Here is a 16,390-nt window from a genome sequence, read left to right on the forward strand (position 1 = left end):
ATTAAAATCCTGCCAAGTACAACACATGGCCTGTTCTTTGCAGGAGCTTTTTTAGAGGAATGAGTTTAGCTAACTGTTGAAGATGAGAACTATAGTTTTAATGATAATTAAAATTTGAAACGGTAATACCAACCGCCAGGAATGTTTATCACATTTTATCATTAAACCGGTAATCGTTTCATGCCTACCATCAAGCAGTCTACACAGACGAGGACTGTACAGTAGATTGTGTTATTGGCACACGTAATAGAGCTTGTACTTCATCTTAATGACAGAGAATTAGCTTTCTTGATAAACCTATATCTTGCTGTACTCACTGTTAGACCGCGCCCCCCCCCCTCCTTATTTTGTCGTCTCCCCCTTATGTCTCTCTCTAACCATCTCCTTCCCTCCATCCGGATAGTGTGAGTATGAATATTGATGTTAATTACCCCTCGCCTGAAAATAGCTGTTCAATCTGTGATTTCCCCCATGACTTGGCTCATAACACACACACACACACACACACACACACACACACACACACACACACACACACACACACACACACACACACACACCAGGAGGGTATCATGGAGGTGAGTGTTTATTGTGCTCCACAATAGGAGCTTAAAACAGGGTAGTGCTCTCTGAGGAATTGCCTATCTTTTTATCCCTGACAATTCGTCCCCCAAATTATGTTGCTGCGTGTGGGAGCTCATCTGTGCTGCCACGGGCCCTTGCTGCGTGTGGCAGCTCATCTGTGCTGCCACAGTCCGTTGCTGCGTGTGGCGGCTCATCTGTGCTGCCACAGTCCGTTGCTGCGTGTGGGGGCTCATCTGTGCTCCCACAGTCCGTTGCTGCGTGTGGGAGCTCATCTGTGCTGCCACAGTCCGTTGCTGCGTGTGGGGGCTCATCTGTGCTGCCACAGGCCGTTGCTGCATGTGGCGGCTCATCTGTGCTGCCACAGTCCGTTGCTGCGTGTGGGAGCTCATCTGTGCTGCCACAGGCCGTTGCTGCGTGTGGGAGCTAATCTGTGCTGCCACAGGCCGTTCCTGCGTGTGGAGGCTCATCTGTGCTGCCACAGGCCGTTGCGTGAAATACATTTAATTTCCACATCAGTGAACAAGCTGGCCTGACGCACCGGCGCTGCTCAGCTGTGGGAGGGTGAGGTCACACCTTGCCACTCCGCACCGTTCATGTGCCGGGCCGTGCAATACTAGGAACAAAGGGAATGTTGTCTGCTTTGTTAGTAGTTGTCTTTAGCCTGTGAACCTGACAAATCTGAGAGCTCATGTTTAATTTGCTCTGGCAGATGTCAGGCTAAGTTGCCTTTGCTTTATGAGGTTATTATGCCTCCGCCGGCGAAGCCAGGCCGAAGGCATTATGGATCCGGGTTGTCCGTCCGTACGTACGGCCGGCCGTCCGTACGGATGTCCGTCCGTACGGATGTTTGTTAACGCCATATCTGAGGAACGCCTTGACGGAATTTCATCAGATTCGCCTTAAACATTCACTTAGGCTCAAGGATGATCTGATTAGATTTTGGTGGTCAAAGGTCAAGGTCACTGTGACCTCTCGAACGCCATTTTCAAGCTTGTTAACGCGATATCTGAGGAACGCCTGGACGGAATTTCATCAGATTCGCCTTAAACATTCACTTAGGCTCAAGGATGATCTGATTAGATTTTGGTGGTCAAAGGTCAAAGGTCAAGGTCACTGTGACCTCTCGAACGCCATTTTCAAGCTTGTTAACGCGATATCTGAGGAACGCCTGGACGGAATTTCATCAGATTCGCCTTAAACATTCACTTAGGCTCAAGGATGATCTGATTAGATTTTGGTGGTCAAAGGTCAAAGGTCAAGGTCACTGTGACCTCTCGAACGCCATTTTCAAGCTTGTTAACGCGATATCTGAGGAACGCCTGGACGGAATTTCATCAGATTCGCCTTAAACATTCACTTAGGCTCAAGGATGATCTGATTAGATTTTGGTGGTCAAAGGTCAAGGTCACTGTGACCTCTCGAACGGCATTTTCAAGCTTGTTAACGCGATATCTGAGGAACGCCTGGACGGAATTTCATCAGATTCGCCTTAAACATTCACTTAGGCTCAAGGATGATCTGATTAGATTTTGGTGGTCAAAGGTCAAAGGTCAAGGTCACTGTGACCTCTCAAACGCCATTTTCAAGCTTGTTAACGCCATATCTGAGGAACGCCTGGACGGAATTTAATCAGATTCGCCTTAAACATTCACTTAGGCTCAAGGATGAACTGATTCCATTTTGGTTGTCAAAGGTCAAGGTCACAGTGACCTAACAAATGCCATTTTCAAGCTCGGTAACGCCATATCTCAGTAACACATTGACTAAATTTCTTCACATTTGGCTCAAATATCCAATTCTGCACAGAAACGCCTTGATGCAATTTCTTCCAATTTGGCTCCAACATCCACTTGGACTCAAGAATGAACTACGGTAATGGCGGAGGCATAAGTCCGCCTTGCGGTCGTTCTAGTTTTGAGATGTGAAATCATATCTCATCATTTGTGAATTATTATTATTTTAGTCGTTTTTCCCCAAAGGTACACAGTGCTGCTTAAACCAAGACAGTAATAATAATACCAACAGCATTATGACATGATTCAGAGGTTTTAATTATTATTTTTCAGCCAAAGATTTATAGATTTGTATCTTGGGCTGAAGGCTATGAAACTTTCCTTTCTAATGACAGATCTACTACAATATTGTTCTTTCTTGCATGGCTGAAAGGCATAGGTATCCTGATTATGAAATGAATACTTCACAATTAATGTAATACTTGAGAAAAAAATGGTTTCACTCATTGGCACAAACTTTGTACATTTGGGAAGAGTTCAACTTTGTGGCAGATACTCACATGATGGGATAAGATAATAGTGAACTGAATCTATTCTGGGTATGTTTTACAACTGCATATCAACTATTCTTTGTCAGGATGTTTGGTAGTTTGTACTGCTTAATCTGTTATGTGAGTTATGTTTGGGAAACTTTGCCATCTGGTTGATCTGTAGTTCTGCTCTAATCATCCTCCTGACTCTTATTTCCCAGCAGAGTCTTCTTTTGGCCGTGGCAGAGGTTTTGTGAAGAAGACCCCCATGATGGCACCCGGCACTTTTCACACCTCTCCAGCAAAAATGGCACCCGGCACTCCTCAGAACTCTCCAGCAAAAATGGCACCCGGCACTCCTCAGAACTCTCCAGCAAAAATGGCACCCAGCACTCCTCAGAAGTCTCCAGCGAAAATGGCACCCGGCACTCCTCAGAACTCTCCAGCGAAAATGGCACCCGGCACTCCTCAGAAGTCTCCAGTAAAAATGGTCAATATTGCAAACCTCAATCCCTACCAATGCAAGTAAGTCAAAGTGTGACCAAGTCTGCATGTGCGCATCTTCATACACATGTACAGTGTAGAGACACTGCATGAAATAGGCCATGCCCATCGTTGGGGAAAGCTCTCCATTCACTTCCATCATTGTCCTTGAATTAAACATGGCTCAAAGCGGTTGTGTGGTGGGCTGCACAGACAACAAATGTAGAAAATCACCAATTAAAGTTTTTTTGTCCTCCCCGTTAACACATTGAGTGCCAGCGACGCCATATGGCGTCATTAGAAATTTACCGTAGGCTGCCAGCGACGCCAAATGGCGTCAGTAACTCGAAATTGTTTTTTTGACGGGGGGGTGTCGATCTATGCCTCTTACATCGCCTCTTACAATATGATAGCTATTGAATGTGTCTAACCTATTTTACAGAACCCTTAGGTGGCGACAGCGCACTCCAGATGAGAGAAAGTGGAGTAAAACCATAGAGTAAAACACACAGAAGAAGTCGTTTGGGAAGAGGAAATCGCATCGCATCCGTCCGTATGCAGCTGCTTCATTGAAGCATAACGTAGCTGTGCCCCTGCAGCAGCCAATCTGCTGTCACAATTGAGCACCTCGTGTCCGCTGCATTCCCTGCATTCGCATGATCATCCGTGGAGTTCTCAACTGGAAGCATGGTGACATACACGCGGGTGTAAAAAAGCTGGACTAGCGGACTTTTCACTGCTGAGCACACGCAGAGAGCAAACGCACTCACAGCAGAGCAGAGCAGAGAGATACTCCTCCCACAACGGGGGGGGGGGGGGGGGGGGAGGAGGGGGGGAGGTGGGGCACGCAGGACACTACAGCATACAACAGACCCATGCAGCTGCAGCATTACATCAGAAAATATTAGCAATGAGTCAATGATGTGCTTGAAATGCTTCCTTTCACAAAAGGGTAATTATCTCAGCTCGTAGAAAAAAAGGGCTGTTTTTGGTCTAATCAAGCTATCTTCTCCGGCTCATAACTAAAGAACGGAAAATGGGATCAATAAACTTTTTTTTGCAGGTGATAGAAGAGAGTCTCATCGTTATTTGTGCGTGTTCAGTGTTTACATAGTAATTATTAAAGAAATTATATGACTGTTTTAAAATGCATTGCGGCCTATGTGGCACAGTACAGCACCTTTTGCCCAAGGGCCGTGGCACTCAAAGTGTTAAGAAGGAAAATGTGGATCTAGGCTGCAAGGAGAGAGGACTGAGCCAGTTCCTCTCTATAAAACAGATGAGGCATTTGTGATTTCATTTGGATTTTTTTTTCACTACCTATTTCCTGCCGCTCATTCGTGCGTGCGTGTGTGCGTGCGTGCATGTTCGATTCTGTTATTTGGCCCAAACCGTTCTTTCCTCCTTCCCTCTCACAATTTATTTTCCTCCTCCAGGGTTCCATTTGACTGCCGTTTATTTTTTCTCTCTCCTTATCGTTTCATTAGGTTCACGTCTCTTTCTGGGACCTTAAACTTGGCCACAGAAGGAGAAGAGCAGAGTAGCATGATGTAGCAGAGTATAGCATGTTCAGTGCTGTAGTGGTAAAAAAAAAGTGGGTAAACTATACTTTTGAGGCAGCTTTCTCACCGGCACCGGCGTGACCGATATACAAGACAAGATATGAGAGTAGAACAACTTAATCTGAATCATATAGCCCTATAAGGTATATTGGGGGGTTCCCCCACATTTCTGTGTAGCCAGATAGGAAAAGTAGCTGGCTATGGGATGGGCCTTGGACCCTCAAGGGGGGTCTGGGGGGATTCTCCCCCAGAAGAAGATTTTGTACATTTTAAAGTAAAATTCATCAACCTGGTGCATTTGAGAGCAAAATGAAGAGGCTAAATCTATGAAGAACTACACACATCTCTAATGTGTTGTGACTTTACAAATAATTAGGCCTAAACAATAGGGCTGGGTCGGTTTGAAAATTTTAAAACCGGTTCGATATTGCCGTCTAAACCGGATCGAACCGGTATACTGATTTTTTTTGTAATTAACACATTCACTGCCAGCCGTTTTTCAATACTGTAGTTAGCTTCTGCCAAGGTTTTTTTTGAGGATTCTGGCTCATCTTTCAAGAGCCGAGGATTCGTTTCTGTTAGGATTTTGTGAACACACAATATCTCAAAAGAACTAATAGAATGTGTGCTTTCTCTGTCTAAAAGAGTTAGTTTGTAGAGTTAGTAGTTATGTAAGCATTAGCAGTTGAATACAGCATGGTTTCAGCGTCTGAAAATTTATTCTGAGATAAACGGCTTTTTGTGAAATTCGATAGAACAGTCACTTTAACCATTCATTTTTGGCATCAGTAAGACGTCAGACATCTAAACAATAGTTTTGAACAGTAATTTCCTCCATAACAGCAGGAAACACCCCTCTCCTTCAAACTCCTCCCTCCGTGTGTGTTCTTCTTGGCTGCAGCGGGCGTGTCACAAGCTCGTTTCTGTTGCTGCTGTAACCTCGCGTCACCAGGCTCACTGCTTTGCTGCTACTGTGCCTGTCTGCTGGCGGCCGCTGTGCAAGTCTGGATGCATGGGCTCACTCGTTTCTTGGAGTTTCGGTTGAGAGCTTTGATGAAGCTTTTGCGATTCTGGTCATATTTATGCTGCGTGTTTCAAAGTGTGTTCCACCCGTAATCTATTATGCAAATTTGCAATCCCGCACCGCCAGCAATCAGCGCGAAAACGAAAGCGTTTTCGCCAATCCATTTTCATGAGAATGGCTTCCTCACACTGCTTTTTGCTTGCCTTCCTCTAGTCAGGAGAGCACTGTCGCCACTTAGTGGGTCGGTGGAATGGGTTGTACACGTTCGGTGGCTTCAATATTTATATAAGAGATGTAAAAGGGTTAGATGCACATCCCACGGTCAAAAAAAAAAATCATTTTTTTGACGTAAAAACACGTCATTGGCAGTCAACCGTTGGATTTTGTTTGACGTAAAAACACGTCATTGGCAGTGAACGTGTTAAAAAAAAAAAAAAAAAAAATTTAAGCAGGGCTCCCGAGTGTGGCCCATAACTGTCTGTAGTGCAACTTCAGTCCACCTGATAGCGATAATACACCTCTAAGCTGGTATTGTCAACCAGCAATGATACTGAATAAAAAGAAGCAGGACACCTGTCAATGCACAAATGCACAAATGCACAAATGCTTATGTCACTCACAAGCATTAAAACATATTTACGGACATACATGTGACATTTTATTGCTGCTACAATCGGAACCATGTTACTAATTACCAGTCGGAACTAGTGCTGCACGATTAATCGAATCGCAATTGCGATGTCAGCACATAACCGCAAAAGGGTGCGATTATATACAGTATACCGTAAATTCCGGACTATAAGCCGCGGCTTTTTCCCCGTTTTTTGGCCCTGCGGCTTATATAACGGTGCGGCTTATCTATGGATTTTTTCAGAAAAAAAATAAAAATAAAAATCTCTCTTCTTTAGCACTCTTTCTAACTATAAATCCACTTCTGTTTTAATTTCCTCTCTTGCCCTCTTTTCACCACACCGCGGACACTGTGTGCACTGTAAAAAAAAACAAAGGTGGTGTTGTGTTATGTTGTTTTGTTGAAATGTTAATACGGTAAATGGGAGCTTCCTCAAACAGCCATCTCTTTCCCGACAATCCCCTCTGTGCATGAACCCTTACATATGGTAATTACGGTAAGCAAACGGCCACTCGGTGACCTCCAAAATCGATGGATTTTACAGGTTACACAGCTTCATCTGCACATTTTATGTGCATTGCTTTGCTGCTTGTTTTTTCGATTATTTTTTTCTTTGTGTATGAAAGGTGCTATATAAATAAAATTTGACTTGACTTGACTTGACATCATTTGGCGGAAATCAACCGGTTACTCCTACCGGTTCAAAGTTCATTACAGTAGCAGACCGGAATCACAACAAAGAGCAGCAGCAGCAGCAAAGGGTCGCGTACTAACTCTCACTCACCATGGAGAAGAAACGCAGAAATGCACACGATGCAGCTTTCAAGTTGAAGGCAGTCAATCTCGCATTAAAAGACGGAAATCGAGCAGCAGCACGTAACCTTGGCATCAACGAGTCAATGGTGAGACGTTGGAAGGGGCAGCAGGAGGAACTGTCTCAATGCAAAAAGACGAAAACATCCTTCAGAGGTAATAAAAGCAGATGGCCCGAACTTGAAGATTCCCTTGAAGATTGGGTGTTGACACAGAGAGCAGACGGCCGAGGTGTTTCCACCGTTCAGATCTGACTGAAGGCCAAAACAGTCGCCACCGAAATGAAAATTGAACATTTCAGAGGTGGCCCATCTTGGTGCTTCCGATTCATGAGACGAAAGGGACTGTCCGTCAGGGCGAGGACTACTGCAGTGTGCCAGCAACTCCCTCCCAACTACCAGGAGAAAATCACAAACTTCGGCGAATTCACACAAAGGAAGATAACGGAATATTATAGGAGTGTGAAAACATCCACAATCACCAACGGGTTCCGAAAGGCTGGACTGCTGCGGGATGAAGAGGATGACGCCGCCACAGCTGGCGCTGAGGGCCGTCAGAGGCTTCAGAGGCTGTTCGATGCCGACACCGACAGTGACGAAGAGGAGTTCGTTGGTTTTGAGAGTGACAATGAAGGAGAGAGGAGAGTGGTTGACGAAGCCACCCTGAACCTGTTCGTTTCCGACACTGAAGATGAGGACTTTGGTGGTTTCAGTACGCAGGAAGAAGAGGAAGACGAGGATTAGTGACTTGACTTCTCTGGTTACAGCCGTTTGCTGCACCTTCACCTAAAAGATGAAGACAAGGATTAATGACTTTTCTGGTAGGCTCACTACTGTTGACTGATTGTTTTATTATTGTTTTACAGTTATTTTGTTTACAGCCGTGACTGCACCTTATCCTGTGTGATATAGCCTATTGTTGTGTGATTTTGTCTGGGGATTAGTGACCTGACTTTTGTTTTGTTTTGTTGAAATGTTAATAAATGGGAGCTTCCCCAAACAGCCATCTCTTTCCCGACAATCCCCTCTGTGCACGAACCCTTACATATGGTAATTAAACATTAAAACACAATAAAAAAATAAAATAAAAAAAACATTAAAACACCCGCGGCTTATAGTCCGGTGCGGCTTATATATGTAACAAACTGGCAATTTTGCTGCTGCGGCTTATACTCCGGTGCGCCTTATAGTGCGGAATTTACGGTATATATAAAAACAAAAAAAGTCTGTGTGTGTGCGTGTGCGCCTCGTCTAACTAACGTTACACGCGACGCAGCAAATAAACAAACTCTGCCATCACAGTCACACTGGACATCAACACTACAGGGAGACTTCTCCCACCTCCAAATATACAGCAACTTTATAAGGTTAAACATAAACACCTTACCGAGAGAGAGACAGCAGCCACCGCTAACAGCTAATTAAGCTAAGCGAGTAGCCGATCAGAAAATGGAATGGATGGAAACAGCCGTGTGATTAGTGAGAAAGTCAGTAAAAGAAGGAGAGAGCTGCAGGTGATTATGCAGAACTAGTGCACGTTAAGTGTACAGCAGGTAATGACCCACTGCAATGAAGAATATAGTGACATTCACCGAGAGCAACCTTCAGGGTCTGCATGTAAAGTCTGCACGTCACTCACCTCTCGCAGCTGCAGAAGCACCCTTCAGGGTCTGCATGTAAATTCTGTGCATAACTCTCTCTCTAAAAAAAAAGAAAAGTCGCGAATGTGGCATTGACTGTAATCTGTCGCTACAAAAGAAATAAACTGCATGTGTACAGTATTACTCATTGTATTACTGGGAAGACATGTAACTAACTTTGCAGTCTGAGCCATCTTACATAGCCTATGTGCTGGAACACAGTGCAAATGTCTCAAACAGACTGATATCACATCACAGGATGTTGGGAAGAGTACATTTCTATATACTGTAATTTGTAAAGATTTTATTATAAAAGATATTATGCTGTATTCTCTTATTTTTTTAAAGATAATTTTATTTCAAATTGTTTTTTTTTGTTTTTTTTTATATATTTTAAATTGTAATATTTTTCTTGTAGCTATTTTAGTCTGTGATACCGTGAAACTGTGGTATTTTTGTTCAAGGTTATACCGTCAAAAACTCATGTCTCCACATCCCTACTGTAGATACCATTTGTTTATATCTCAATCACAATCGCAAATTGCAATATTGTCCACAGTAATCGCATATCGCACCTTTTCCCCAAATCCTGCAGCACTAGTCGGAACCTACATGCTGCACGTGCGGTGTGTTTAACGAGTACTGGCTCGGACAGGTGGGTGCTCGCTCGCACACAATCACACCGGCTGCAAGACGAGCCGTGAAGATGTCAAATCAGATGAAGTCTGGCTGGGTCAAAGCCAGACTAATAACCTAACCCTGCGTCAGCATCGACATCACAAATCCAGCTGCAAGATGATACTGTAATTCAACTAAGCGACAAGGAACAAGAACCGCGTCCGCCTGCACAGAAGCAAAAGACGAGGGAATTTGTTAAAGGAACACTCCGCCCATTTTCGACCAGCTTTGTATCATTAGAACATCAGTAGTATATCTGAACCTGTAAACGGTTTTGAAGTCTGTCATTTAATTTGACAGTTATTGAGTGTTAGTGTGGACCAGTGACATCACTGGTCCACACTAACTCAAATTAATAACTCATTAACTCAAATCAACTCTCAATAACTGTCAAACTAGATGAATGATGCATAGTTTGACAGTTATTGAGAGTTTATTTGAGTTAATGAGTTATTAATTTGAGTTAGTGTGGACCAGTGATGTCACTGGTCCACACTTTAACACTCAATAACTGTCAAATTAAATGACAGACTTCAAAACCGTTTACAGTTTTCTGATATACTACTGATGTTCTAATGATACAAAGCTGGTTGAAAATGGGCGGAGTGTTCCTTTAAGTCATGGTGAAATACCCTGCCGTCTTAGTTTGAACGGGATGGAAAACTACCGCCAAGCAAGCATGTAGCCTACCTCATACACCTCGACCAGGACATCCTTAAAAATACTTTTTACCACCGCGTAATATGTGCTGAGAAATGACGAACGCTTTACATCCCTGCCTCGTTTGCTGGAGCGATCAAGTAGCTTAAAGAACGTATCAGATCAGGCATGCAAGAGGTATGCCTACGTCTTCTCTAACTAATTAATTAATTAGAGAAAAGAGGTGAGGGCAAATAGTAGTTGCCTGTCACATACGATACGGGGTGAGAGAGAGAGGGATCGCGGCATGGACAGGGGGGCGGGCCAAGGCCGCTTCTGGGGCTTTTGGGGCCCCATGCAACATCTTAGAGTGGGGGCCCCAAACCACTGTCGTCATAGTATCCCTGAATGAACATGAATGAGAGGCATAGGCTACTTCATTATCAATAACGCTTTTAATTAATAAATTAAGCACAATGAACAATAACTTAAAAAATATATGAAAATGAAGGTTCACAAATATTAAACAAATCCTTTCAGTGTAAATGCATTATAAAAACAAACAAACAAGATTTGTTTAGAAAATGAAATTACACATTTATTATTATTATTATTATTATTATTATCATTATTACTACTACTACACCCGGTGCGCGCACTGAATAGGCCTATTATACTATATACTATAGACTATTATACTTACTTTTCTGTCACATCGTCATTATTAAGCCGGCTTATGACTGCATAGTATCTTAATTACTCAAAATATAAGGCGACTAAAAATGGCAACCATATTTTTATTCGGGCAACCAAAAGCTCCTGCCAGGTTGCCACTCCGGCAACCACTTTTAACTCATTGAGTGCCAGCCACTTTTGGAGAACGGACGCTCCCAGTGCCAGAGTTTCAGAGCGTTTTCAGTGATTTCTCGAGGCCCACAGAATATTGTGTGATATTACTATGTAAACACCGAACACGCACAAAGAACGATGAGACTCTATTGTATCAGCAGCAAAAAAAGTTTATTGATATCATTTTCCGTTCTTTAGTTATCAGCCGGAGAAGATAGGTCAAAAACAGCAAAAACAGGCGTTTCCATCTAGAAGCTGAGATATTGAACCTTTTGTGAAATTAAGCATTTCAAGCAAATCACTGACTCTGAAACTAATATTTTCTGACCTGAAACATCTGAACAGTAATTTCCTTCAATATAACAGCACCCCCACCCCCCTCTACTGCAAACTCCTCCTCCGTGGGTGTGTCTCTGGTGGCTCTGCTCCCTCTGCTGCTTGTCAGGCGAGTCTCTGCTGCTTGCGGATCCACGTTCGGATGGCAGCCGCTCGTCGGGGGAGTCTGGCTCGGGCTCGCTCGTTTCTGGGGTTTCGGTTGTGAGCTGGGATGAAGCTGCGTCCGATTCTGGGCTTTCTGCTGCGCGTTTCAAAGTGTGCTGCACCCAGAGTCTATTTTCGGAGCCCCCCACCGTTGTGCGCCGGCTCCCAGCGCGACAGGGAAAAGCCAAACCATTCTCATGAGAATGGTTTCATCACGGCTTTTTCTGCTGTTTTTACTCAACTTTCTCTAATCTGGAGAGCACTGTCGCCACCTAATGGGTCGGTAAAATAGGTTATACACATTCAACATGCCCCAAAATTTTACAGGAGATGTATTAGGCATTGATCCATGTCCCACCGTCAAAAAACGCAATTGACGACAATCGTCGTCATTGGCACTCTACGTTAGTAATCGAATTGACGACGATTGTCGTCATTGGCACTCAATGAGTTAAAAGTTAACGTCGAGCCCCTGCGTAGCTTTAAACACTGAGTCATTAGTACATAACTTTAACTTTAAAGTGTGAGCTGCATAATAAACCGCTAACCAAGGAAGTCCTTGCAGGACGTGAGTCATCCCACCTTTCTGTTTGTATACCCAGTTGGACAATCAGAGCCCGAGTCACCAGCAAGTCCAGCACCCGCACCTGGAGCAACTCTAGAGGAGAGGGCAAGCTCTTCAACTTTGAGATCGTGGATGAGAGTGTGAGCAGAGGGCAGCTTTCACAAGGCACGGCTGTATTATCATGTTCTGGGGCACACAATGTTGTTGTTTAACAGACATGTGCTGCTGGTTGACAGGGGGAGATCAGGATCACAGCCTTCAACAAGGAGGTGGACAAGTTTTTCCCTTTAGTGGAGCAAGGCAAGGTGAGTGTCTTCCACTTACTGTACCACATCCATCCACACTTGCGTTTTAGTCAAGGGAGGAAATGTAGAATAAATGGCACTGAGCCTGTGGTCCAAGCCCCCGTGTCAGCAAGCATCTGCCTCGCTGTCCTTCAGTAAGGCTCTGAATCCCTACAGCTCTGTAGCTGACCCTGCACCATGGAGGTAGCCTGGGTAAACCGAGCCTCCACGTGACCTCTATCTATGTGCTTGTGACTGATAGCGCATAGATAGAGGTCACGTGGAGGCTGGGTTTACCCAGGCTACCATGGTGGGGCCAAGCAAAAGAGAATTTGTCTAGAGGGGTAACAATATAAGTATATATAATTATCACATTATCATTAATAATATTAACTCGATTAACGTGCACAAGCCGGGCTGTAACATTGCCATTAGGTAGTGGTATAGGTGAATAGTGAATGTAACTCAATAAACAATTTAAAACGTGGTCAGTTGGTGATTATACAATCTGTGAACCCAGAGTCTATTTTTATTTGAAAAATAGACTCTGGGACAGCCCTACCTTTTTTCCCGGCTTCCTGTACAGCGCGCCTCTCCTGCCACGTCACTTCCTTTTCCTCGTCCGTGCTCCACTGTTTACAGTCTAAATAGCAACTTGCGAGGCGACCTTCCAGTCATTTTCCACTGTTGTAAGATGAGTTGACGTCTTCTATGCAGTGTGTTTATGCCTTAAAGTCCCTGGAAACCAAACTCCACAAAAACCTTCTAACTATTAAATTTAGGGTCTTATGTGAGTAATTGTGTGCCTCAGAAAGTGGTTTACATTACTTTCAACCCTAACCCCAAAAATCTACACTTTTCTACAAGGTCTGGATTTCCATTTCCTCATTGAAGAGAGCGGTGCGCGCGGTGCTAAAATGCATGATCTTATCACGTCATAAGATTTAATCGAATCACACACACGCATGCACGCACGCGCGCACACACACACTGACACACACACAGTAGCGCTGTGCACTCGCTGCGGCAGAGATGTCTTCCTCTCGCCGAGCAACGCGCGAACACACACACACACACACCATCTCTCTTTCCCTCTCTCTCTCTCTCCGACGGAGAGGGAAACGGAGAGTCTCCGTTTTCCTCTCCCTCTCTCTCTCTCTCTCTCTCTCTCTCGGAGACCTGCTGCAGACGGGACACGCCCACACAGTCCGCGGGAGAAAATACACTCTAAAATCGAATTGATTCTCATGACTTTTGCCATGACTGTCAAGCCTAAATTTATATTCTTTGCGACGTTCATCATCGTTCAAATTTGGCTGGTGGCTTATTAACATAGGTTCCTGTGATGTGATGAATTCAAAATGCTAAATAATAAAAAAATATTTCTGGTTTCCAGGGACTTTAACGTTATTAGTGAATAGCCGAAACGGACGCGGGAAAGGAAGTGACGGTGGCTTTTCTGTCACTTCCGCTTTCCTTTTCCGCATGTAGTTCCGATCAAGCAATCTGATTGGTCAAGGACTGTTCTCAAATGAGCATAACAGCACACCTAGCCGTTCTCAAATCATTTTCATTTGAGAACGACCTCATCATTAAAATATCACTCCACTCTGTTCAGCAGAGAACAGCAGCGGCCAAAATTCTGCAGGCAACATGTATTATATATACTATATTGCCTGTAACCCCACAGAATTTCTAGCCCATAAACTTACTAATAACCTGGCCAATAAGTATGTAACACACAAAATAAAACAAACAGTAATGTCTCCATTTGATGTAGAATGCATAGGACATGTAACTTGTTCGTTAAACTCGCATTCCAGGAATATTATATTTACCGCACTGCTCCTAAAGTTAACGTAAGGGGCTCGTGCCAGAGAGCCTGGTTGTACCAGAACCCAATTGCTTAGCGCCAGCACACACTCAATTTGGGGGCGGAACACGCCAGGATTGGCCAATACCAACTCCAGTGCCCAGAACTGTCAAATCAAATCATCACGCTATGGCCCGCCTCTCAACCCTCTTTCAGACAGGCAGTATTTTCAGTCTGATACCTTACCGTTCCTCTCCTCCTATGTCTATGTTGGAAACCAGCAGCTTGTTTGTTTATCTCTTCTTCCAACCATTCGTCAACATTAAGTCCGCCAAATAAATTAAAATTAACAACAAAACAATCCATTTTGCATCAACGCTGTAAGCTAGATGCTGGTTTCTGCACAGCTGTTTGTTACAGTTAACTAATGTGACGAGCATATCGGCTGGCTGACTCAACGGGGACTATTTATTGTCTCGGACTAACACACTTGGCAAGAACTTTGTTATTTTGAGAGCAAATTGCCCCAAAATATGAACACCTTTTGTTCATAGCTTGTATTTTATAATAATAATACATTTTATTTATAAACGCCTTTCTGGACACCCAAGGTCACTTTACAAGGTAAAAACAAGTGCAATAATCAACAATAGAGAAAACGCAGCACAAATACAATAAACAACAGATTAAAGTTAACAATATGAAATGGGGGGGGGGGGCAATCACAGTGAGTAGGCTCTCTTGAACAGGTGGGTTTTGAGGGTGGATTTGAAAAGAGGAAGAGAGTCGATGTTACGGATGTCAGGTGGGACTGAGTTCCAGAGTTGGGGAGCAGAGCGGCTGAAAGCTCTGCTCCACATGGTGCTGAGACGGGCAGAGGGCACAGTAAGGTGAATGGAGGAGGAAGATCTGAGCGAGCGAGTGGAGGAGATCAGACAGATAAGGAGGGGTAAGGAGGGGCGAGGTTGTGAATGGCCTTGAATGCATACAGGAGGATCTTGAATGGGTGGTGAAAGTCCTCCAGAGCATCATCTTCGCCGGTTAAGATCTTTTGGTGCTAGTAAACAGATTCTTCTATTATTTTTTACCTCAGTGATTATGAGTGTTTTACAGTACTGCAGTACCACCTGGTATGGATGCCTGTCTATTACCTTAAAATCACAACTACTAAGACAGATGTTCCTATATACCTGTGTAATTACAGACAGAGAGAACAGATGTTCCTATATACCTGTGTAATTACAGACAGAGAGAACACATGTTCCTATATACCTGTGTAATTACAGAGAGAACACATGTTCCTATATACCTGTGTAATTACAGACAGAGAGAACACATGTTCCTATATACCTGTGTAATTACAGACAGAGAGAACACATGTTCCTATATACCTGTGTAATTACAGACAGAGAGAACAGATGTTCCTATATACCTGTGTAATTACAGACAGAGAGAACACATGTTCCTATATACCTGTGTAATTACAGAGAGAACACATGTTCCTATATACCTGTGTAATTACAGACAGAGAACACATGTTCCTATATACCTGTGTAATTACAGACAGAGAGAACACGTGTCCCTATATACCTGTGTAATTACAGACAGAGAGAACACATGTCCCTATATACCTGTGTAATTACAGACAGAGAGAACACATGTTCCTATATACCTGTGTAATTACAGACAGAGAGAGCACATGCTGAGGTTCCTGCTGGGCTCAGTCTAGCCCACAAAGATTAATAAGTCAATTCACCTGGGCCATCACTTTGCTAGCCCCACTGGCTCAGGTATCAGCAGGTATCAGCCAGTGGCAGTGACTCCCAACACAGCCCCACATCCAATGTGTGCCCTCTGCCCTCCAAAGATAAATAAAGGAATGAATTAATCTCCCCTTCGTGGTCTTGAGTATTGACAGAACAGTGACTGGCTCCAACCGACCAGAATATTTATCACATTAGTTCCATGCTTCTATCTCTGTGTCGGGTAAGAAGAGAGGGGAAGAGAGAGACACACACACAGAGAGGGTGACAAAAATAGAAAGCGAGAGGATATTGAGGGATTTTGGAGAGAGTAAATGAA

At 43.8% G+C, this 16,390-nt stretch overlaps 1 protein-coding gene across 2 annotated transcripts in view; it reads left to right on the plus strand.

Annotated features, from left to right (window-relative positions):
* Nucleotides 1–16,390, plus strand: part of LOC310778117 (replication protein A 70 kDa DNA-binding subunit-like) — a 167,660-nt gene that overhangs the window by 57,078 nt on the left and 94,192 nt on the right. The window contains exons 7-9 of one of the 2 annotated variants that reach the window (XM_083638457.1): nt 3,070–3,373; nt 12,249–12,351; nt 12,448–12,516. In XM_083638457.1, the coding sequence (XP_083494583.1) occupies nt 3,070–3,373; nt 12,249–12,351; nt 12,448–12,516 (476 nt within the window). The remainder of the gene's footprint in view (nt 1–3,069; nt 3,374–12,248; nt 12,352–12,447; nt 12,517–16,390) is intronic. The other variant, XM_083638458.1, reaches the window with a different exon arrangement.

Source organism: Poromitra crassiceps, assembly GCF_964638095.1.
Source record: "Poromitra crassiceps genome assembly, chromosome: 1".
Classification (NCBI taxonomy): domain Eukaryota; kingdom Metazoa; phylum Chordata; class Actinopteri; order Beryciformes; family Melamphaidae; genus Poromitra; species Poromitra crassiceps.